Raw genomic sequence first — 24,587 nt, 5'->3', positions numbered from 1 at the left:
GGCAGCACAGATTATGCTGAGTAGAAGGAGAGAGAAAAACACCTGTGCTCGGGTTGGTGAAAATACTGGGTGACTGCATGAAAGGGAGAGCTCCTGCTTCTCCTCAGTGTCACTGCTCTGGGTCATCCTCAAATGACCCCAGGTTTTACTGGGAGAGGAAAATTTGATTTCAAGTCTTACCCTGGAAGTCCTTTGGTTGCACTAGATGGAAGAAGCTCTGTTGGGAAGTGAAGCAAACACAACGAGGTCTTAATTCCCTGCTGAACCAAGCCCTGGCATTCCCACAGAATAAACTAACAGAAGTGGTCTTTTTCCTTTCTTTTTCCTAGCAAAATGAGAAGCATCTCCAACATTTGGCTATTCCATGCCTACCAGGACATCTGTGGTTTGGGTGGAAGAACAACTAAAGGTTTCCATGCAACTCCTCAGTCTCCCCACACATCCATCTATCTCCGGTGTGGTTTGAGAGCAAAATCCATGTTAAGGCAGAGAAAAGTGGATTTCAATTTTTTTTTTTTTTTTTTTTATGGATCCTTTGCAGTGCTTTGATCCTGAGGGATCTTAGCAGCTTTGGGAGCACAGATCCCAGCCTGCTGCTTGTTCCCATACTGAGGGAGAGAGGAAGCCTCTCAGGGATCTGCATCACCTGCTCATGGATGTTCAAAGTTTTTTATTCACCTTGGGCCGTGTTATTCCAGTTCTTTTCAAGAAGGACTCCTCATGAAAGTCAGTTAAAGGCAGGGCCAGGCTGTATTTACTTTGGCACCTGATTGCCTTCCAGAGTCCTCCTATTTCCTCCCTGAGTAATTAATTAATAGCTTGTCATTGAGGAGAGGAGGAATAAAGAACTTCACCCCATTATTCCCAAGTCTTTTGCCACTGTGGCCAAACCCTTGACCATGCCCAACACATGCAGTTTGTCACAGTATTGCAAAATACAGAAGCTACCAATAAAAACCCCGAGATCCTTCTTTTGGGATGTTACAGGGATTAAGCTGCTTCCAAAGATGAGATGCAAGGTCACCCAGAAGTGCTGGAGCTGATAAACATCCCCAGGACCGCTTCATAATCTCTGCCAAACAAGTCCAGTATATCAGAACAAGGCTCAGAAAGGTGAGACACCTGTTATACATCATTTCCAAAGCTCCTGCTGAGGGAAAAAAAAAAAAAGACATCACTCCTTGCTGCTGCTGCAGAAGCATTAATCCCAGGCTCCGCGAGCTCTCCATCCCAAACGCAGCACACCGAAACACGCCGCCGTTGCCCAACTGACCCATTTATTTTTTTTTTTCCCCTTTATGAACTGGGTGAATAAGTACAAAACCATCTAATTTCCTCTGAGAAAACACAATTCCCTCCGAGCAAGGTGAGATCCCGGCCTCGCTCTCCCGACGCCGAGTCCCCTCCTGACCTATTTACGGAAGTGCTGCAGTGAGGATTTCGGCGTGATCCGCCCTGTAAAAGCCTAAAATTACACTGCCCTACAAAGAGCTGGGATAAATAGACCCCTCTAAGCAAAGGGGTTGCCAAGCTTTTATCTTCCCCCCATTGTTGGCTGACGCTGGAGCGGAATAATGAGACGATGCGGGGCTCTACGGGGCACGATTGGAAAACTCTGCCTTAGCAACTCAATTGTATCCCTGATGCCTGTGCTGGCTTTTATACACAGCCACTGGTTTGGAAAGCTGCTCCTGATTTCACACACTCACTCCATAAAGCTGCATTTATGATTTTCCTCCACTTACTTTTGCCCGGTGTTATGGCAAGGGGAGTTATTTGTGGGGTTTGGGGCTGGGATGGAGAAGTGTCTTTATTAAAAAGTCTGTGGGGGGATTGCTCTGGTTGTATTTTCGTGCCCTTCATCCAGTCTAGACATGAAAGTCTCAGGATGCAGATGATTTCCACCTCTCTGCAGAAGCTGTGCCATGGTTTTAAAAAAAGGGATGAAAGGAACAATAAGCACGGAGATGTGTCTAAAATTAGAGGTTTACAAAACAATCTGAGTTTATAATATCCCCAGTACAATAAAAGCCAAGAGCAAGTGGGCCAATTATTTAAAAACTGCAGGATAAAAGGAAACCTTGATCAAAACTGTTATCAGGGGAACAAATCTATCTTTATTGTGTTGCAGTTTCACTGCTGACTGAAATAACTTTTCTAAAATTGCCACTATGCTGCTAAGAATTAGCTAAATAGAAACAACACACCAAAATCAAAACTGCCTTGCCCAAACCATCAACATGACAGCAACCCACAGTTCTTCCCTATTTTCTGCCAAGGTTTAAATTCCAGTGTGGTTTTCCCTCTATGCACCTTCCCTCTATGCTCATCACACAGAAAATGGATGAGTTGATTTCCATGTGATCTTCAGTTAAATTTGCATTTTGGGTCTCAAGTGGTAGCAAAGCTGCAGTTCCAGGACTTTAAGTGAATGGGTAAATGAAGAGGAAAACACCAGAATTGTGTTTGCTTTGGTGCTGTTATTATTTTTAATATTAATCTTAAACAAGGAGCAAAATTGATACAACAGCAGTGCCAGAAATATCCTCCTCCTTCTGCCAAGGGAGATGAAAATATCCTTTAAAATACTGGGGGGAAAATAATATTTACAAATCACTGCTGAGAGGAGGGATGCAGAACCGGCAGGGGATCGGAGATTATGCAGCATCCAACTTCTGCTGTCCCTGACCACTGGGAGAATTCAGAAGGAATTAAGAGCTGTCAAGGGGATAAAGTCACTGTCTAGGAGGATGGACTTTTCCTTTGAAAAGCCATCTCTTCTGAGGGTAAACCAGATCCTTCAGAAATCTGACCTTGCTCTTGTGTAAGGGAGTGAATGTGCTCTGAGCACAGATCCTGGGGAGAGCTCCACAGGCTTTTCCTGAGGTTCAGTTCTTGCACATGAAATAAGAAAATACAAGCCCTGAAGTAGAGAACCAAATAAAGATGAGCACTGCAGTCCCCACAGCCTCAAAACCAGGCACGTGTGGACTGTGTTCACATGCAACCCCGTGTCCCCAGAACAAACACAACCATGGAGATGGACTGGATCAGCACCCCACTGCTCAACTGCACCACACAAGTCACTCTTCTATCCAATGCTCTCTAATCCTCACCTTCCCTGCTCCAGCTCTCTCTAGCCCAAGAATTCACATTCAGCACTAAACCAAACTCAATCCATCTCCTTCCTAAACGCTACACACAGTCCACTTTCTCACCTTTTCCCTCCTCCCACGTCCTACAGCTGCTTCCTCCATCACAACCATCCTTCCTAGCTGAGGAATGACTCCCAGGTCTCCCCATCCCTCCTTGGGAATCCATACCAAGTCATAGATCCTTGTTTTTCTTCCCATCAACAGGCACAGCACTCACCTTGGTAGATAAACAAGGTTGGTGGCAAAGCACTCATGACCATCAAGCTGTGATTCAGCCACGACACACCAACAACCAGCAGCCACATGATTTAATGTTAAATTAAACGTTAAATTAAAGCTGGGTCAAATCCTAACCTGCTTCACGAGGGTTTCTCATCACCAGCCTGCATGATGACCAAGGGGAAAAGAGAGGGGAAATAAAAAGTTCATGGCCAGCTACAGGGTGCCCAGAGAAGCTGTGGCTGCCCCTGTGATGCCTCAGGTTTTGGCTTTTTTATCTTTCAGATTCTGTGCTGCTTTAGTGTGCACTTCTGAGCTTCATATGAGGGGATGCTGAGCTCTCTGCACAGAGCAGGGAGACAAAATAATTCCTTCTCCAGCTGGGCACCAAGGACAAACGATCCAAATCTCAGCCCAAGAGCACAAACAACGTGGAATGAAGAGAGAAAAACAAGAAGGATGGGACATCATAACCTAAAGCTGGAATGGGACAATGAACTCCAATATGCAAATGGAACAGAACTTATAAAAGTGAGAGACCCCATGAGCGGTCGTGCATTTTGGGACCATTTTGGTTCATCTTGGGTGCAGCCCTGGCTGGGCTCTTGTGCTGCCCAAGGTGCATCCATTGATGCCTTTAATAAATCCCTACTTTATTCTTTAACTCTGTCCAGCCTCTGTTCTAGGTCAGCCTTCTCAAGGCATCACCTGGATCCCTGGAAGTGTCCAAGGCCAGGCTGGATGAGACTTGGAGCAGCTTGGGATGGTGGAAGGTGTCCCTGGCCATGGCAGGGGTGGGATGAGCTGAGCTATAAGGCCCATTCTGTGATACTATGATAACACATTCTGCCTCAAATTCTTCTCCATTCTCAGAGCTCAGTTCCATGGAGCAAATAGGAAACAGGATTAACAGGATTTTTTTTTTTTTTTTTTTTTTTTTTTTTTTTTTTTTTTTTTTTTTTTTTTTTTTTTTTGTGGGTGAAAGCCAAGAAAAAGCTGTTCAGATCTCAGTGGAGCCATTTTCAGTTCACAAGCCCCGGAGCTGACACCCACGGACACCAGACAGTTTTGGGAGATGCCTCAGCTGCAGCTTCAGGGGAGGTGAAGAGCACTCCCTGCAAAGATGGTTACACCCTCCTAAGCCTAGAAAGAGTCACAGCAGGGAATAAAAAGAATCTTTTTTAATTGAAAATATTTCAGAGTAGCAGAATCACAGCCCAGGACAACAGCAACCCTGTAAGCAGTGACAGATCTCTAAGGCCACCACACTCCCCAGTCCAGTGCCCTTCCCAGGAGGAAAGGTTTTGTGTTTTTTTTTTCCCCAGGAGGAAATGAAAACCACATGGACTGGCCAGGGAAGGGATCAATTAGACCATCTGGTCCTACCCACCACACAGCAAAAACTGCTCCCTACAAGAAATTTCCCAAATTGCTCTATCCAGTCTCACTTATAAAAGTCCAAAGCGATGGAGTTTCCAGCTCTTCTGGGATATGATTTCTCCCTGCAGGAAGCCCTTCCTAGCAAGACTTTCCTTTTGAAAATCTCTTCATTTCAATTTGCTGCCTCCCTCTCTCCCCTGCCTGTGTGCATTTGTGAACTACACTAATGAAACAGATTAATACCAAAAAGGAATTACAATTTAGGAATAAATTAGTTTATTTTCCTTTTATCCTCCACCAAAACCCCTCAACATGTCAAAGGAAGTCTGAGTCTTCCTGAAATCTTCCTTTTTAAATTGGTCCCACTGCTCATAATTACACCTCCCCTCTATCCATACAAGTTGTTTTGGTTTTCTTCCCCTTTCTCCTTTTTTAGGGAAGAGGGAAAGAAGGCAGAGAAAAGAGTAAGAAAAGGTGGGATAAGGGGAGAGAGGAGAGGGACCCATCCCATCTGATCAGCCTTAATTGCTTCCAACACTCCCCAAGTGTCTGAAAATGAAGGTGATGATACTGGTGTTGCCTGATGAATATTCCCAACTTCATTCCAGATGAAGGATCTGAGTTTATCCAATAATTGGGTTTTCTGCACCAGGAAACAGCTTCCACTTCCCAGAAATACCAAGGAGAGAGGCTGAGATGTGGCCAAACCGTGGGCAGCAGCTTGGAGAAAAAAAGGACTAAGGGCTCAAATGCTGCTCCAAAGAAATAATTGTTCACAAATGTTGGGAGGGAGGGCTGCAAGAGACAAACAGAGTCCCAAATATCCACCAGGCTGGAGGTTAAGCACATACTGATAAAGGGTGTCAAAAATGCAATGGCTTTGACTGAAAATGCCCTTAAAAAAGCACGAGATGGGAAAACTCTACTCCAGCCACCATCCTGTTTCCCTAAAGGATTTTATACCTGTGTCTGGTGGTAAAAGCTGTTCTAATTTATTACAAAAAATGGTTATTTTGGGCTTGATCATCACGTCAGCAAATAATGACCCACTGGATCCAAGAGCCTGCTGCCACTTCAAGGTCCTCCCTCTGGGACAGGGACACCTTTCACCAGCCCAGGGTACTCCAAGCCCCATCCAACCTGGCCTTGAGCACTCCCAGGGATGGGAAAATACAGGGATGGGGAATTAGAAGTCATTAAAAGCTGTTCCTATCCCACAGGTGCCCAGCTCAGCATCACTTTTTAAAGGTTCCCACTCCTGCCAGGAGTTTTGCTGGAGATCTTCATTCCCTTTTGTCCAAAAACATTCAACCATGTGTGTAAATCCTTGCCACACAAGGATCTGAAGGCCTTTTTGGGAATTTTTTAGGTGGGAGGGCTGCTCCAGGTAGGAAAACCCATCGAGGAAGATGTGAGGGAAGCTCACACTGCAGAGGAACTCTCTGCTTGCTTCTGCAGCAAAATTTAATTCTCAGCCTTGTACAGCATGTTCTGATATTTAAAAACACTCAGTCAACTTCCACATCTCCTGTGCCCTTTATTTTTCTGACAGCTTCTCCTGGATGGGAAGTACAGGAAAATCCAAACTGCAGCAACAGAGCAAAGAGCCAGGAACCACTGCAGCCACTGACCCAGGGCCAACTTTGGGGTGTTTTTGTTGAAAACACAACTTTTTGAGAGCTGTAAGAATAAATATGTATATTCTAAACCCTCTAACACTTATTAGAGGTCTAAAAAAAAAAAAAAAAAAAAAAAAAAGCAGTCAAGCAGTCTTGGAAATAGGAAGTGCATATCCAAAGGGAAAGGCAGAGCACAGGGAGGCAGCCTGCCCTTCCCTGGCTGCACCTCTCCCTTTCTTGGCTGCAAGGAGCAGCAAGGAAGTGATTAAAAAGCATTTATTTGCAAAATCACAGCCAATAAATCCAAGAGCAACAACACCCTCCCTCACACTGGTCCTTGGGTGGGGGGGAAATGAAGGAGAGCTGTAGGTCTGACCAGCAGGCAGGTGCATGGCAGGAGAGCTTCACTCCCAAGATTTTTGGGAAGAGTTCAAGCCTATAAAGTGGAATATTCACCCAGGCTGCTCCTCACCTCTGCTGTTTTGAAGCCCTAGAAAATAAAAAGCCTTAGAAAGGCAATGACAGCTGTGGAATGAAAATGCCTGAAAAGGTTAAAAAAAAAAAATAGGACTGGGCTGTTGAATGAGGAAATGAGTAAGGGAGAGCAAGAGAAAATAAAACAGTACAGAAAAAGCCATCTAAATTCTCCTCCCCTTTCCTGGATACAAATACCATCACAAGAAAACCGTAGGAAGCGAATCTGACTGCTTTGAAAATCACTGAGGTCAAAAGCCCGACAGAAGAAAGGAAAAAGGATTAAACAAAGGGATGATATAATCTATCCAGCTATAATTCAAACCTTCGAGGTATAAATAGCTCCACTACAGGCCTCGTGTCAACCACTAATTTACACTGCAATCAGGAGGGGGAGGCAGATACCCATCCCCACAAGCAGATTAATCCTTAATTGCTCATTTTTGCATTTCTGACACCTTTCTTTGAAGTATCAAAGCTGGTAGCATCTCACAAAAGGCGCTGGCGAGCCTGAAAATTGGAGAGATGAGCCTGGCTGCTGCTTGTTTGGGGCTCCATGCACAGTCCCAAATGCTGCTGTGGGTCCTCAGTGCAGAGAAGAAAGGAGATGGCCCCAATCCATGGGGATAAGAGAGGATCAAAGCCAGCATTTGCCACTTTGACACAAAGGGAAGAAGGACTGCACGATGTTTCACAAGGTTTTTGGAAGGCCTTAACTGCAGATAAATACTTACTGGGATAGTCAAATACTTGTGAGCACTTCAGTCACTTCAGAGGCTCTGTAAATCCCTCTAGGAATACCGGGGAGGATGGGGTGTGTGGTGTGAGGTAAGGGCAGCAGGATCATCAGGATCACCAGCTGCTGCTGGTGGTGGTGGTGGCTTTCAGAGAGGGACACCCAACTCCTTCCCCAGTGTTGTGTCCTTGATTCATCTTGATCCACGTGAGGAAGGCAGAAATTCCTTCATTCTCCACCACATTATCAGCTTCTGAAGCTGGGTTCAAGAGCACAACCCTTCCTGTCCCTGTGTGCATCCCGTGTTCCCAGGTGGAATGGCTGTGTCCAGATGTCCCTGCACGTGTCCCGTGGGTTAATTAACCACCCTGCCCCTGTTAATGACCCTCACTGCATCCCAGCCTATCTGAATTGAATGAAAATGCCATCCTAGAACCAGAATCACAGGATGGTTTGGGTTGGATGGGATCTTAAAGATCATCCAGTGCCACCCCTGCCATGGGCAGGGACACCTCCCACTGTCCCAGGCTGCTCCAAGCCCTGTCCAGCCTGGCCTTGGGCACTTCCAGGGATCCAGGGCCAGCCACAGCTTCTCTGGGCACCCTGTGCCAGGGCTCAGCACCCTCCCAGGGAACAATTCCTGCCCAATATCCCATCCATCCCATCCCTCTGGCAGTGGGAAGCCATTCCCTGTGTCCTGTCACTCCATCCTTTGCTCAAAGTCCCTCTCCAGCTCTCTTGAAGCCTCTTCAGGCACTGAATCCCCTCTTCCCTGCTGCCCACAGTGTGGGATCAGCCAGGACACGTCCAGCCTTTCATCCACCAACATCCCTAAAACTTTCAGGGCTGCCATCTCCCATATCCCTGCTATTTTTTTGCTGATGAGATACAGCATCCCATATAAAAATTCCTATCTTGTAACACATCAGGACTTTGTTTAGCCAATGACTTTCTCCTCATACCATCTCATCAGTCACCAGCCTCGATTGTGCCCAACCTCTGCTACACAAGACTTTGACTTATTCCTTTTGGGAAGCATCCAGCTTGATCCCACTATCAGGGGTGTGGTTTGTTTTTTTTTTTTTTTTTTTGGTGTCCCAGTGGGTTATTTCATTAGGATGTGCCCCTGGAGAGCTTATTCCAGGCTGAGTGTGCAGCTAGTGGGAAGAAAGACTTGTCAATGATGCATTTTCCTACCAAAATAGAAGCAGCATCTTTAAACACAAACAGATTTCAGCTTCCAGCACGGCAGTCCCAGGGCAGGAGATTGAATTAGCTTTAACTACTGAAGTCACACTGGGAAGAATTTGTGAAAAAAGAAAAAAAAAGGAAAAAAAAAAAAGTGTGGTTTTTGTATTACAGCAGCCACGTGCTCTAGATGGATTCAATGCCATGTAGGCTGGTGAGAAAAAAAATAACTTTGCTCCTCCCCCGAAAGAGAAGTTGGGACAATTCACATCAAAACTGGATCAAGCACAAAGCAAAAGTCACCAAATGCTTCAAAAGCAGCAAATTGTACCAAATTCAGATGTTAAAGCATCACTGGGAAAAAAAAAAAAAACCACAACGCCCTGTGGTATGAAACTCTGAAAATGTATGTTAAAAATTGTGTAACAGAGAATTTTTCCATATTTTTGCTCCCAAGAATAAAGACTGGGATAAATCAACAGCTGAAAGGGCTGAAAACCATCTTGCTGTGAGCCTTTGTTAATAAAAATCAGAGTATGGATGAAATCATTCAAGCTGAAAGGAAGTGCAAATGTTTTAAAAGGTATTTTCCTTTGAAAAGCAAAAATCTGCCTCACGGTGAAGAGAAGGAGAAAATCAGTTCACGACATTTCTTTCTTTTTGTGACAGGGAAAATTTATTAAAATTATGATTGCTGCACAAGGAAATAAAGTCATTTCATTACAAGCAAGGCATGAAGCACAGAGGAAGAATTTCTTCCCCTGCTAAGGCTCAAGCCCCAGGGCTGCCCCCATGAGATGACAAGGCAGGGATGCCCAGAGCACAGGGGACCAAAGGTGAGGCTGAGCATCCTGTGTCCCATCACTTAACCAGCATTTCCAATTAAGCACCTCTTACAGAGTCATCATGGGTTTCAGCAAGCTGACAGCCCTTCCAAAAACCACTTTAAAAACAATGGAAACTCCTGAACACCTGCCTGAGGGATGAACAAACCGGTGTCTAGCAGATATTATCTTTTTTTTTATTATTATTATTATTTAAGAGCAAATAAAATTGAAGCAGGGAGTAGATGTTTTAAAGCATTTAATGCAGAGCTGGGTTGCCAGCCAACATCTCACTAAAACATCTTCCCAAATGGTACATTTCAGGATTCAAAGCACATAAAAATAAAGAAATGGATATTAAATAGGTTGTGATCAAGCCTCTGGCTGCTTGGGAAAAGGACTTTTAACAGATTGACCTCTGAAGCAAAACAGCAGCTGGGAAGCACCTCCATCAAAGCTGATCTTCCACTGATCAACTGGCTCAAAACCAGTGCCATACTGGGCTTCCCAATTTGTTTTCATGCTTTGGACACCTATGAGCATCCCTGGTGCAATATTTAGGGGTGGTTTCAATGCTGCTCGTGGCACCCGAGGAGCAGAAAATTCATTTCCCGTGACCTGTCATTTGAACAAACAAATCTCCATCCTGCCCAAGGTGTGTCTGAGCTCCAGGACAGCCAAACTGAGCCTCTGGCAGCTCTGGCAGGAGGTGGAGCAGCACCACAATGTGGGGGTTGAGGTCTTCTCGCCCCCCAGCACCTGCAGGGTGCTGCAGGACCAGGGTTCTTCTTTCCTCTGAAGGTGTGGTGACCTGGCAGCAGCGTGGCCTGAGGCAGCTGCAGGCACTGATCCACTGCAGCTGGAGTTTCAGGTTGGTTTTTTGACAGTAAATGGTGTCTGTAAGGGACACCTGCTCTGGCAGTGTGCAAACAGAATCTTCACCCTCTCCGCTGAGTGTTCATCCCAAGGCAGACGGGGAAGAAGAAAACCCAGCCAAAACCACCCTTCATGGGGATCCCCAGGTGTTTCAGCCATTCCTGGGGCTCCTTGCACCTTCCAGTGTGGGGAAGCATTGAAGGGCAGAGCTCCAGCCCTTCCAAATAATTTCCTTTTTGTTCAGATTTAACTCTTTCCCTCCAGACCCTTCACACTGATCTTGGTCACCACCTGTAACTTTGAGCTCATCTTTGGGATGAAGGCAGGGAGACACTGAACATCCCAAACATCCCAGCATTTCCACACACTTGAGTCTTCTTACATGGATTAAAACACCAACACAACGTGAATCCTGACCAACTTCTCTCCTGAAAAACCCAACTCAGCTTCCACATTACCCCACCAACTTTCTGCTGCTTAATCCCTTCAGTCATTTCCCTCTCACCTCCCCACAACTTTCCTCTGCAAGGAGGAACCTTAAATAACTAAACCCAAATGCGATGCAGCTGCAGAGAGACCTCCCTGCTCAGCCCCACCTGCACCTCAGAAGCTCAGATGTCACTTTAGATGCCACAACATCCACTCATTTTGGGGGACAAACAGCAACATTTCATCCTCAAAACTACCTGGTCTCAAATACAAAGTTTTTTGCAAGATCATGGTCTTGTTCACACGATCTTGTTGATTTTGCTGGCTGGTCCAGTGGATTTAGCTAGCACATGGCAGAGGGTTGGATTATATGGGTTTTAAGATCTATTTCAACCCAGAACATTTTATGGTTCTGTGATTCTTGTGACTTCTTCACCCCCTTGTAGAAAACTGGAAGCAGCCCATACTAATATTTTTTGTTTGTTTGCTTTTTATTTTTTTGATTTTTCTTAAATTAAGGACCAGGTCTAGTTGAATTTTGAGCCCACAAACTTCCTCTAGAGCGACAGCAGCTTGACTTTGTGCTTCCTCAAAGCTCAGCCCAAGATTAAGACCTGAAGTTGCCAAGAATCTGCTGAGTGAGGTGCAGCCGAGCTGGGCACCTTCCATGGGGGGAAAAAGAGCCATGAAGAGGTAAAACACAGCTTTGTTGTAGCATAAACTCCATCTATATTTGAAGTGTTTCACTTTAAAGAGCTTCTCCCCTCCCTCCAGCTCTGCAAAGGGAGAATTGCCCACCAAGGCACACAAACCACACCAAATGGAAGCAGAACCTGGCCAAGCAGCTCAGACACAGCCCCCATCCCACAAATGCTCTCTGCAGCAGCAGAACTGTGGATTACAGTACTTCCTTCCCCAAATATTGTACATTTCACCTGGTACACCACCCACTTCCTGCACTACAACTTACACCTGGGTAAGGGAGGACAGGAGAGAAAGGGAAAATGTCTTGCATATGGATGGGCACCTATAAAATGCATTAAAAATCAAGTTTGGGAATTAAATTCCCTCAGCAACGGTCAACCAAAATCTAGTTTCTCTCTAAAGCTGTCCTCTTCCTCCAGACCACCCTTCCAGATTCCCCAGGCAATAATTTACCTCCTTCCCTTGGCTCCACAGGTACCAGCTGTGCCCTCTGTCACCCCGAGTGTTGCTGTATTTTGATGAAGCTCAGAGAAACTGGTGGAGTTTGTAAAAAAAAAATATCACATTTTGTGTCAGAACGGGAGGATTTACGCATCAAAAGCTTGTCTGGCTTCTCCCCAGCTGCAGCTTTTACCTGCTGCCAGGTATCACTTCCCATGAAATGCACCCACCTTAGGCCACCACAGCTGAAGGATCACTGCTGGAACCCTGGAGGCTGAGAATTTTAGACTTTCTGAGTTGAAAAGCACAGACCCTCAAGAAAACACTACATTTGAAGCCGTAGAGAAAGCTTCCAAAATTGATGAATAACACCAAGATTATAAGCGTGTAGTTTGAATAGAAGTGTGTAATATCACACAGTAGAAAACTTAAGAGTTGAAAGTTTTAAAATATAATAATGTATATAAAGCTAAAATAGAAGCTTTAAAGCAGTAACTACTCCTTCTTTTTCAAAATTTAAGCAATATTTTATAATTAAACAAAAAAGTCCACACTACAAGACATAGGTAATTAATTATTAAGTTAAAAGTAAGAATAACTTAAGTGTCATTTCTTAATTAAATAGTTTTTCCTTAGAAAAGTTTTTAAGGAAATCAAATAGTTTTTCCTTATAAAGGTAAATACAAAACCATTTTATAATGGTTTAATTGTTAGTAAATGGTTAGCAAATGGTTTAATTGTTAGTAAGATACTATAGGACTCAAAAGTTGTAAGACTGTATTAAGTTAAAAGTAAGAATAACTTAAGTGTTATTTCTTAATTAAATAGTTTTTCCTTAGAAAAGTTTTTAAGGAAATCAAATAGTTTTTCCTTATAAAGGTAAATACAAAACCATTTTATAATGGTTTAATTGTTAGTAAAATACTATAGGATTCAAAAGTTGTAAGACTGTAATATAAATAAAAATTAATAAGCCTCTGAATCCAAGCACAAAATACCACCTCAACACATTTAATACCAACCCTAACTTCAAGAACAACAACAACAAAAAAAAAAGAAAAAGCCAAAAAATATCAAACCAAACTAAACAAAAAAAAAACCACACACACAAAAAAAAACAACAACAACAACAACAAAAAAAACCAAACAACAAACACACACACACACACAAAAAAAAAAACCACAAAAAAAACCAAAAAAAACAAAAAAAAACAACAACAAAAAAACCACCAGATCATAGCCCTGGGAAACACACAAAATAATTAATTTTTCCAGCCCACCTTATCTCCCTGTGGACATCCACATACAAAAATCCCCAAGCCAGGTACCTGCCTGCCCTCAGAATGACTCTGTGTGAAAAGGGAACAGGTCCCTGACCAAGCACTGGTGGTTCTGCACCACGTCCATGTGTTTAATGCATCACAAATCCACCCAACCACCAACTGGAGCTGCGAGGGGTCCACGTCTCCCTTGCCAAATTCCTGTGTAAATTTTTTCATTCTTTCTCCTTCATCATTGCATAATCCAGGGAAGATTTGTACAGCAATAGTAAAGGGAAAGTCGCTGGTGCAGAGAGAGGAAAACACCGGTGACGGTGCCAGCCTGACAGGGGATTTCCATGCTCTGCTCTTGGAAAGGCCTGATAAGATGGATATATTTGTTTTAGCTTTCAGCAAGGAGCCTCAAGGATTTGGATTACAAAATCCTTAAATAACGTCACGAGAACTGAGCTCTGGAAAAGGAGATAGGAGAAGTTAATGGTGTTAGCAAGTGACCTGGCTAATCCCACTGCTGACCTGTGTGTGGCTGGGCAAATGTGTTCCTGAAACCTCCCTGTGGTCTTGGGGCAAGGCAGTGCAATTCCAGCTGTACCACTCTTGGGTGCAACTCCAGAAATTTCATGGATTTTGGTTTGTATCAGCTGGGACCAGATGTTCTCCTCTGGCCCCTCCACCTCCAGTGCTTGGTGCTGTGAAAAAATGTCACCAAAGCAGCTGCACTTGTGTTTTACCAACAAGCCCAAAGCACATCTGATTGAATTCCCTCTTTTTGCTGTTGGAAGGGATCTTAAAGACAATTTAGTTCCATGCTGCTGCCATGGGCTGAGACATTTTCCACTAAACCAGGTTGCTCCAAACCCCATCCAGCCTTGAGCAGCCAATCTGCCCAAACTGAAGGATCTGTTTTATTGAAAATGTGAATCAACTCAACCCTCCCACTGGACCAAACACAATCAAAGCAGGGATGTGTTTGGAGACATCAACATGAGAAAGATTTGCTCCTATAGGTGCAGGCCCACCAATGTCAGCAGTAGCTGTGCTTAGCAGCAATTAACTAAATTAGCATGGCTTGATCTTGCTGGAGACAAGTTGTTGAGGAAGCCCTCAAACTTAGCAAGCAAACACCACCAAAAACCTAAAACTGCCTGTAGCTGCAACCCTCCTGAAAGCTGAACCTGTGGTTGCTACACCCTGGCAACGTATTTATGAGGCAACCAGCCCTTTGGTGCAGTTTCCCATCTGTTCAGGCAACAGGTACATCAGTTACTGGTATCGGTTTTTCAGGACTGAATTTCAATAAAAATCGCACGTCTCAGAAGGATGTGAGAGCAGTTGATGTCTGTGCACTGATAGTTATGCCTAATTAGCATAAAAATGAGGTTTTCCTAATCACCTGCAAGAGGAAACCTGCTTGCAGAACAAGCTACTGGGGAAAAAAAATAAATTACTCCTCAGGGAGGCAGTTGTCAGAAATAAGGTGGAGGGTGGATGTGTTTATTTATACCCAGCAGCTCCAGGTAGGGGCTGCAGGTCCTGACATGCTGCCTGGTGTGGTTTCTGCGAGGAGTTTTCTCCTTCCTGTCCCCACTCCACGCTCAGCTCCAACCACCCAGTGCTGGAGGTGTGTGCTGGGAATGAGGGTTTGCACTCTGCAGCAGTCCCTGCAAATCCCAGGGTGTTTTTTAGGATGCAGCAGGCCAGGTCAGCTCACCTCAGCAGTATCAAATTTCACGTTGAAATTTGAAGCTTCACAGGAAAGAGGTGGGGAGAAGTGCCAGTGGGATTTAGGAGCACCATTCACTTGTGATTTAAGGTCTCTGGGCAAACTCTGTGTTTCCAAAACGTACTCCAAGGATCAGCCTGCACATCAGCAAGTCCCAAAACGTGACAGCAATCTTTAAAGGGTTCAGAAGCATTGCAGCTGGTGGTGGCTTTGACAAAAACTGCAAATCTGAGTGGGGAAAAAAACCACTTAATGCCTTGGCCAATCAGAGCAGAATCCACCAGGATGAAGCAGTGCAGGGCTGGGATGAGTCCTGACCCACCACCTCCTGTCTCATCTCATGAAGTTTGGTCACAACTGCACGTGCCTGGGGAGAAGATGAAGTTCTGGCACTTTTTTGAGGAGCAATCCTTGAGGGAGAGGCTGTGGGACGGTGGCCAGCCGGTGCTGGAGGGTACCCCTGGAGGGGAGCACCAGCAGCACCCCGGTGCTAAATGAACTTTCAAGTTACTGAGAGAGCAAACACCAGAGGAAGGAGCCAACCACAATTACTGACTTATCTCTCAGGAAAGACATTTCAGTTATTGTGGGTAGCACCGAAAACAACAGCTCGGTGATGGGCGCTGCTGGAACCGGTGGAGGAAACCACACGTGTTGAGCTCTTCTGCAAATCCACAGGGCACGCCAGCGTGGCTCCCACCTCCCCAAAAACTGCTGGCAACACAGCTGGAGGAGGATCTGGATGGTGCAGAGGTTGTGGATGGCTTTGGATGGGCTTTGTTGAAACAAGATCTGTGGTTTTAGCGCTCCCCCTCTCAAAACCAGAGCACTCAGCACCGCACTGGTGTCAAGGGAGCGTCCCCTCCACACCCTGATGGTTTCAGCTCTCCTGAGCAGCTCTGGCAGTGCTCTGCACACTCAAATACAGCTCCACACAACACCACCTCTCCATCACACTGAGCACCTTGCTCTGATTGCTTTCAACACACACTGGTGCTCTTCCCAAACCAGGACTTCACAAACTGATGCTCCACCTGTCCCATTGCTCACACCTGCCCCCGATGCTCTGGGGGCAGAAGTTCCCCCAGTTTTCCCCATCAAAGTCAATTTTTCACAAAATAAATACATTACACAAAGTATTGTGGATGAACATCCCAACGTATTTGCCTTAACCTTTTCTACTTTCTACAAAAAGGAAGTAAGAGAATTACAAGCAAATTTTTTTAATGCCATCAGATTTAATCAAATTTAGTGAGGACACCAGATTTAGCATCAATGTAGAATTCAGAATTACACAAAAAACTTGATTTTGTATGTCAAACCTGAAGTCATCCAAAATTCCAGTAATTCTTTCCTTGCTTTTTCTATTCCTGTAAGACACCATAATTTTAAATATTGGATAATTTGAGTCTGCAGCTTGAAGGTTTCTCTAAGACACCAGCTCTTTTTGGAGCTAGACTGATGTCACTGTAGCTCATTTGCTTAATTAGTGATTTACAGAAAGATCTCTCTAGGAGAAGGGGGAAACTTTTCAAATGAAAAGCTCCAAGTGCAGAATCAAGAGACCATCCCCAATGACTGTTTACTCCCATCTTGTACATAATTTTGGGCCACACTGTATCAATCAGCAGCTGTGACTGATGCCACTACACTTCCTAAATAAAAAGTGAACTCTGCAAAGGGCCAAGCACAACTGCCCTGAGTTTTTCCTAACAGGAGGATGTTGCTTTTACAAAATCGTGCTGGGATGAGAAGCCAGCACACAGAATAAACACACAAATCCCGACGCTGCTGCACAGCCCTGGAGGAGTTTTCCCCTTATTTCAGCACTTTGCTTTTATCACTGCAGCCTTCCTTCCCCCAAGCACTTGGCTTTTGCTGACCGCTGCACCCCGGCACACAAATCCTCCTCCAAAGAGGTGCTCGGGTACCACGGAGCATGGGGAGAGGGCTTGCACAGATGTGCACGTTGCAAGGAACAATAATTCATGCAAATCCCTGCTCCAAGCAAATTCCACAGCAGTGCATCTTATCGTAAGCCAAACAAAAAGCAGGAATACGCTGGAGAACAGCAAACCCGCCTTCAAAGAATCTGCTCTTGTTGCGGCTTGAATTTCCCCCTCTCCTTCCAACAACTCTCTGCCGACACCAAAAACCAAGCAGCCATTAACTGAACCCATTAATCAGAAGTGAAAACCCAAATTGTGAGAGGAAGCAAAGCCTCTGTTACAGCAGGTATTTGGGAGTCTCTGTGGTGACTCCTAAAGGGGTGAAGACCCTCTTTGCTTCAGGAAGAGGAGGCAGAGACCAGCAGGGACCATCTCACCCTCCTGAAGATGCCTCCAAGCACAACCACCAGGGCAGAAGCAACCCAGCAAGGCAAGAATTCAGGTATAAAAGCAGCACAAAAACTACTTATACATCCATTTAACTCTGCTCACATTTGTATTTTCTCCTCCAAGTTTGTACAACAGTTTACTGCTTTTAAATCAGGGATTTTCCTCTGTTTCATCCATCAAGAATTGCGCACTCTCTTGCCACATTTGGAGACAGACCAGCTTTCCACAGAAGCTCAAGATGATGAAAATAAATGAATAAAATATATCTTTAGTTTGAGTTTTCTTCTTTTTTTTTTTTTCTGAGATTGCAAGTTAGAACCTGAATTCCAACCCAACCACTGGGTTTCAGCAGAACAAAAAAATCCCTGTGCTGAGTTTTCTCAAATAAGAGTCATGTCCCTTCCAACTCCACACCAACAGAGACCTTATTATCCTTTGGGGGAGGAAGTCAGATTTTTTCCACTTAGTTACGTTCCCAGGTAGTTCTTAAATAAGATTTCCCTTCCATCTGTGTTTAAAGGGACACTTTAGCACAAGTTACTGCTTGGCCATAGTGCCATGGTTGTGCACTGAACCCCAAAATAGAGCGATGGCCCCTGGCCAGCACCATTTTATTTCAAGGACAGGACAAATGAGAAGATGCCAAAATTAAGAGCACCTCTTCCTACCTTAATTATCATCAGTCAATCATCCACCTGCACGTCATTAGGAGCCCATAAAGGTTCTTCCAGTGCTGCCCCCTGGAAACAAACAAACAAAAAAAGCTTTTAGAACCAAAGAGTTCAAATACAGCAACATCTTAGGGAAACAGCATTTTTACTGCTGCCAGCAAGGCAATTCCACTTCATTTTACCAGATGCAAAATGCAATTTTTTATTATTGCTCAAGCTACGGACACACTTGAAAAAGTGAAAATAACTTTTAAGTACAGAAAGCAAAATTGGCAGTTTCCAGGGTTAAAAGTGCTTTTGGGAAGAGGTGGCAGGAGGGAATTACAAGGCAGCAGCAGCAGATACAGATGAAGGGACTCTGATATTCCCAGCTTGGCCTGATAGATGCACTGCTTTTGGGTAAAAGCAAATAAAGTTTATGAGGGTCCAGAGCCAGGGGAAATAGATAATTTCTACTGTAGTGAGGGCTCTTCTGAGGGTGTGTTTCCCCAGACAGAAGTAGTTTGGGCCATCCCTGCAACCCACTGACCTCGGGAATACCATAATAATTCATAATTATTATTTGTATACCGTTTGTATGTATTTGGATGAAAGCAATTGGGAAAAGCAGTTCTGTGTGTTCATTTACTCCCATCCCAAGGGAAGGGGACAGAAAGCCACCAGCAACTTCCCCAAGCCCAAACCTCTCTGGATACAGACTTTGGCTGGAGGATCAAGTGTGATCCTATAAGGAACAGGCTGGAGACCTGTTTGTGATGTTCTCACACTTGCACAAACCACCTCCCTCCCCACCCAAACTCTCAGGTTTGGGTTCCTGGCTCCATCAGCACAGCCACACCACAAGGGCTCACGGCTCACCTGCCATGTCCACACTGCTCCTGGCTGTTCCCCAGTTTTACAGGACCAGCCAAGTTGTCTCCACTCCCTGCATCTCAGTTCCCCTTACCAAAATATTTTTTACCCACAGCAGCAGCGGGGCTCCTTGCAGGAGCCTGCAGAGCCAACCCCCAACTAATCCACTTTCTGGGCTGCTGCTATAAAGCACAGAATTAGAGACCCGAGGCACTTGTAGATTTCGAGTTGAATACATTTAAACCAAATTAATTTTTTTTTTCCCCCCTATTGACATCTTTCCTGCCCAGCCTTGGGCAGGATGCGACCCAGCCATCTGCTCCGTCGGTGCCAGGAGCTGTGGAGCTCAGACATAATCCCTGGGTGATCTCCTCATTGTTTTTCATCCTGCTCAAGCGTTGACTCAAGCACTTGTTCAATTAGACAAGCCTCAGCACTGCAATCAGATGGGCGCACGGGGCTGATTTTCTACCTCCACGGAGAAGCAAAAATCTGATTTAGTCGAGTGGGATAGAACTGGGAGCTTCAAAGCAACGAGGCCTGGAGATCATGTCTGCTCTCAAGTCTGCCAGAATTGCTGCTTAACCCGAGCAGACCACCAGCAGCTTCCATTGTAAGAGAAGCTGTGAGACAGAGCAGATTAAAGATACTGGATCTGCCAGGAAGGAGGAGAGCTGGGTGATTTTCCTGATACTACTTTTTTAAGGGAACTGGAGAACAGCTGAGGCATCTGCTTTCTCTTGGCTCTGGCTCTAAATGAGTGACCCCAGATGTGCCAGACTCGTTGGTATTCCCACATACCACTTGCATTTTCTTCCTTATGATCCAGCGTTTCCCAGCACCTCCAAGGAGAGCTGCTGTGCTGGGGCAGAGGGGTCTGAAGGCTACAAGAATTCAGTCCAGCCTTCAGCCTGTCCTCTCCTCCCTGTGCAGACGGGGTGAAGCCCTGCCATCCTTTGGTTAGCTCCGTGCATTTAAACAAAGCAGTAAATTTTATGGGACCGAGTCAGGAAGTTGGCATAAGCAAATGTGCTGTCAATATTTTCATGGCCAATTTATTCCTTCATTCAGAAGGCTGACAGATTCCAAGCACAGCTTTGAATGGTGCTGAGTGAAAGAGAATCACAGAGTTATGGAATGGTTTGGGTCAGAAGGGATCTCTGGAGATGATCAAGTCCAGCGTTGCTGCCATGGGCAGGGACACCTTCCACTACCCAAGGTTGCTCCAAACCTGTCCAACCTGGCTTTGGACATTTCCAGGGATGGGAAGTCCACAATCTCTCTGGGTAACCTGTGCCAGGGCCTCATCACCCTCACAGCCAAGGATTTCTTCCTAATATCCCATTTAAATCTACTCTCCTACAGCTCAAGCTCATTCCCCCTCATCCCACCGCTCCATGCTCTTGTCCAAAGTCCCTCTCCAGCTCTGTTTTAGCCTCTCTAGGTGCTGGAAGGTCTCCCCAATGCCTCCTCTTCTCCAGCTCCCCTGCTGCTACTACCACCATCTGAGAGTTCAAAGGGAATCAGCAATGAAGCCGAGTTTTCCCAAAGCCTGGTGCTCACAGCTCCTGGCAAGACAAGGACAGCACCTCCTGAGAGACGAGTGTACGCTGGGAGATAACAAAAACCAGCAAGGGCAAAGGCACAACCAACACAAGAGAGCTCATAAATGGCAGTGGCACATGTGTGAACAGGGTATAGAGCCAGCTGTGCCTTCAGATGGCTGTAAAGATGGATTAGTGGCAGGAGCAGAGGGGAATTTGGGATGTGTGACTTGCAGGGACTCACAGCCCTCATTCCGTGTGACGGGTACGGAGCACAGCGAGGCGGGCACTGGAGTATGGCAGAGTAGAAACATCTGATGTTGTACACACTCACAGGAGTGTCTTACATCCACATCTGTTCTTAGAAATTACTCACTGGCCTCAGAAACCAGTTTCTGTGCAGAGAGGAAGTGTGACTGCCAAGGAGCAAGTGTGGCACGGGGCTGAGAGTGTCCCACATTTGGCTCCTGCAGCCCCACACAATCCTTTCCACTCCTCTGCCTTTTCCTGACCCCACTGCACCACGATGTGCCAGCAGTGTAATCCTCTTGCCAGATAATCCTCCCAAAAAGCTGCATCTGGAGGATCTGCTGCCATTAGCTGAGTGTGTAAAGCCATCCCTGCAACCCACTGACCTCGGGAATACCATAATAATTCATAATTATTATTTGTATACTGTTTGTATGTATTTGGATGAAAGCAATTTAACCTGCTGTTACACCACACCAATGGTAAGGAAGACTTGCTAGATATAGGAAGGAACTTCCATTTTCTACCATGAAAATTCAATTTTCTAATCCTGGCAACACTGGGAAATCTAACACTGACCTGATCCAGGTATTTCTGAAAATTCTGTTACACAAAGCTGCTTTAGAAAGAGACTCCAGTTATGAAAAGACCATTGGACTCAGAGTCAGGTGTCTTCCAGGACGGTCAGAATCATGGAATATCCTGAGCTGGAAGGGACCCATCAGAATCACTGAGTCCAACTCTTAGCTCTGTGCAGAACACCCCAAGGATCCCACCCTGTGCCTGAGAGCGTTGTCCAAAAACTTCTCAAACTCAGACAGGCTTGGTGCTGTGACCAGCTTGTCCTGGTTTTGGCTGGGAGAGAGTTAATTTTTGGGATCAAGTTAATTTTCTTCCCAGTAGCTGGTACAGTGCTTGGGATTTAGGATGGGATATTGGTTAGCTCCGTGCATTTAAACAAAGCAGTAAATTTTATGGGACCGAGTCAGGAAGTTGGCATAAGCAAATGTGCTGTCAATATTTTCATGGTCAATTTATTCCTTCATTCACAAGGCTGACAGATTCCAAGCACAGCTTTGGATGGTGCTACGTGCAGGAAAATCACATAATTTCACAGGTGATGGAGACCATGACAGATTAATAGGAACAAGATGATCTTTAAGATCCCTTCCAACCCAAGCCAGTTCGTGATTCCATGGAAAAAAAAAAATCACCTATTTCTTTTGTTAAAATAAGGAATACAAGGTTACAATCTGAGAAGGGTTTTTTGATCGATCCCTGCTGAGAAAGTGCTCAGCAGTTTTGTTATTTGGGAATATTAATGGTATAAAACATTTACACACAAAAATCCTCAAGATCAGGGGTTGGCAAAGATGGCCCACAGCTCCAGAGTCCTCCATCCCTTATTAAAATAATTAAACCAACAGGAAGGCAGGTATTATTTGTTGGCTAGACAGCCCCAAATCCCGCCGCCTGTTAATCCACCTGAAACCCAAGTGTATCAAGGCAAATTAAAGCTGCCTTTAATCCATGCAAATCTCAGCCCAGGACTCTTTTATTCTCTTACCTCCTGCCATGAGTTTAGCCCTGCCCTGCACCCCATTCATGCTGCCAGAGCAAAACAACACAAACCTCAATATTTTAGTAATAGGAAGAAGGAATTTTTGGACTTTTCACACATTTTGGGAAGGATGCAGCTTTGTGCTTCATTGGCTGGGTGAGGCCAAACCCTGTTCCACCTGTGCTTGGTTTAATCATATGTATCGACACACATAAATTAGGGCAATTTGTGCATAAATTAGGCAGCATCATTATGCTAATTGGGCTGGTATGATTGTGCTGAGAGTGTTTGCAATCTGCCACAGTCCTCTGGGACAGCGCTGCGAGGGAGCTGCTGCCTCTGAAAAGGCTGGAGCTCCTCTGGGATCCTGCTGGGGCAGGCACAGCCCCACAGCAAACCAAAACAAGAGGAGAAGGGGTGAGAAGAGCTGGTGTAATCCTCTGGAATGCTGGTTTCTGTTCTCTATTTCCTAAATATCACATCCTAAACTCCCCCTGATGCACGAAACAGGTGGAGTTATAGGTGGCTGCAGAGAGAGGCTGCTGCAAAAACAACTCCCTGAGGTGTGTGTAAACCAAAGAGAGAGAGAGACCCAAATAGAGAGCAGGACACCCAAATCCCTTGCACTTTGCTGTATCAAATTTATGTGAAGGAACAAATCATCCTCACAAAAACCAGAACCACTCCACTGTACCTCTTCCAATTCCACCTAAATTGCAACAGAGGTAGGAATGGTTGCTGGGATCAGGGAGGTATCACATGAGTAACCTGATGATCCCTGTCCTAAAAGAAAAAAAAAAAAAAACCCTAAATCTTCCCAATTGAATGAGTAATGATAAGGGAGGAACAAATAAACTGCAAAGTGACTGCTTTTCCTTCTGGAATTGTAGAATATCCAGAGTTGGGGGGAACCAAAAGGATCATTGAGTCCAACTCCTGGCCCTGCACAGGACACCCCAAGAATCACAGCAGAGACCTGGCTGAATCATTAAATCACCATTACACAGGTGGGTCTACCTGGAGTAGGCAACTATGAAGGGATTTTTATTAAGATCTTCAGGGGCTTTTACCAAAACATGGATTTCTTTAGCTGTCCCACAGGTATCCTGCAGGCTGTGGTTGGTGTCCCTGAACAGAGAATGGCTCTGCTGCTGCTGGTGATGCTCAGCTCCAGCTCCAGGGGCTGGTGTTGTACCACATCTCCCTCCTCCTTATGGATACCAGGGGATGCTCCCAAAGTCATCCAGTTTTCATTCTAAAACTGGTCACTAATTTACCAAATGGGACCATTATGCTGAAAAATCCTCCCTGTGGGACTTGAGTTCTCTCCCTTCAGAGGGAATTCAAGCTTGGTTTATTCTCCAGGATCCAGCCAGGAGTTTTTCCTCCGACAGACGTGCTGGCACTTTGCCTGGCTAAAAAACATACAGCAGAAGAGCAGCAAGCATTAAGCTACTACTACTAGAAGTGTTAAAAAAAATCAACTTTGAGCAAACCATCTGGTAACACTCACTGTGCCACAGGTGAGAGCAAACACAATACGCTCTGTGCAGCACCAAAAAAAAAATCATCACTGCTCAGAGAATAAGAGAATGCTCAGAGAATGTTTTGTGAAACACCAAACCAGCCCAGGGGAGACCTGGAACAAGTTGCCCAGAGAAGCTGTGGCTGCCCCATCCCTGGAAGTGTCCAAGGACAGGTTGGACAGGGCTTGGAGCAGCCTGGGATAGTGGAAGGTGTCCCGGCCCGTGGCAGGGGGTAGAACAGGATGATCTTCAATGAAGGTGGAAGGATGAAACACTAAAAGGGCAGAGGCACATGGGAACTGGGAGATGCTCCACAGCCAGCTGGAGCAGGGAGCAGAACTGAGCTGTTTCAGCTGCAGGGACAAAGGAATTAGTGAGATACAAAGGAGAAAAAGTCTGGAGCCAGCTTCCTTCTGCTCTTCTGCTCCCCTTGAGCATGAGCAGCTGGAGGGTGGCTTTTCCCCTCATCCATAAGCAGAACCTTCTCTAAGTAGTTTAGCAGTGAAAGCAAACTCATCTCTCCCTCCCTATGATGGAATATGGATACTGGCATGGGCCAACATCAGCATCCTAACACCCAGTAATTCCCAAGCCTCTCGGAACACCCACCATCTTATCAAAACAACAGCTTTAAAACCTCTTCTCTGCACTCTTTGGTGATAATTAGTTTTAGTCTGTCACCGGCAGATCAGTTTAGGATTGCAGCTAAGCCAAAGGGATATGAAAAGGTTTTGTGCAAAGCCTCTCCACACCAAATCAAGTTCAAAAAAGGGAAAGACAAAACACAAGCTGGCTG

The 24,587-nt window shown here is 45.3% G+C and overlaps 1 protein-coding gene across 3 annotated transcripts in view; it reads right to left on the bottom strand.

Annotated features, from left to right (window-relative positions):
• The window catches only part of PTPRA (protein tyrosine phosphatase receptor type A), a 116,416-nt gene that overhangs the window by 40,844 nt on the left and 50,985 nt on the right, over positions 1–24,587 (bottom strand). For 2 of the 3 annotated variants that reach the window (XM_053975334.1, XM_053975335.1), the window contains one exon: positions 18,057–18,128. In XM_053975334.1, coding sequence (XP_053831309.1) covers positions 18,057–18,068 — 12 coding nt within the window. In that variant the 5' untranslated portion in view covers positions 18,069–18,128. Of the gene's footprint in view, positions 1–18,056; positions 18,135–24,587 lie in introns of those variants that run through there. The other variant, XM_053975336.1, reaches the window with a different exon arrangement.

This window comes from Vidua macroura, chromosome 4, assembly GCF_024509145.1.
Source record: "Vidua macroura isolate BioBank_ID:100142 chromosome 4, ASM2450914v1, whole genome shotgun sequence".
Lineage (NCBI taxonomy): Eukaryota > Metazoa > Chordata > Aves > Passeriformes > Viduidae > Vidua > Vidua macroura.
Note: the sequence above shows the minus strand (reverse complement) of the source record. Positions and strands in the feature narration are given on the sequence as shown.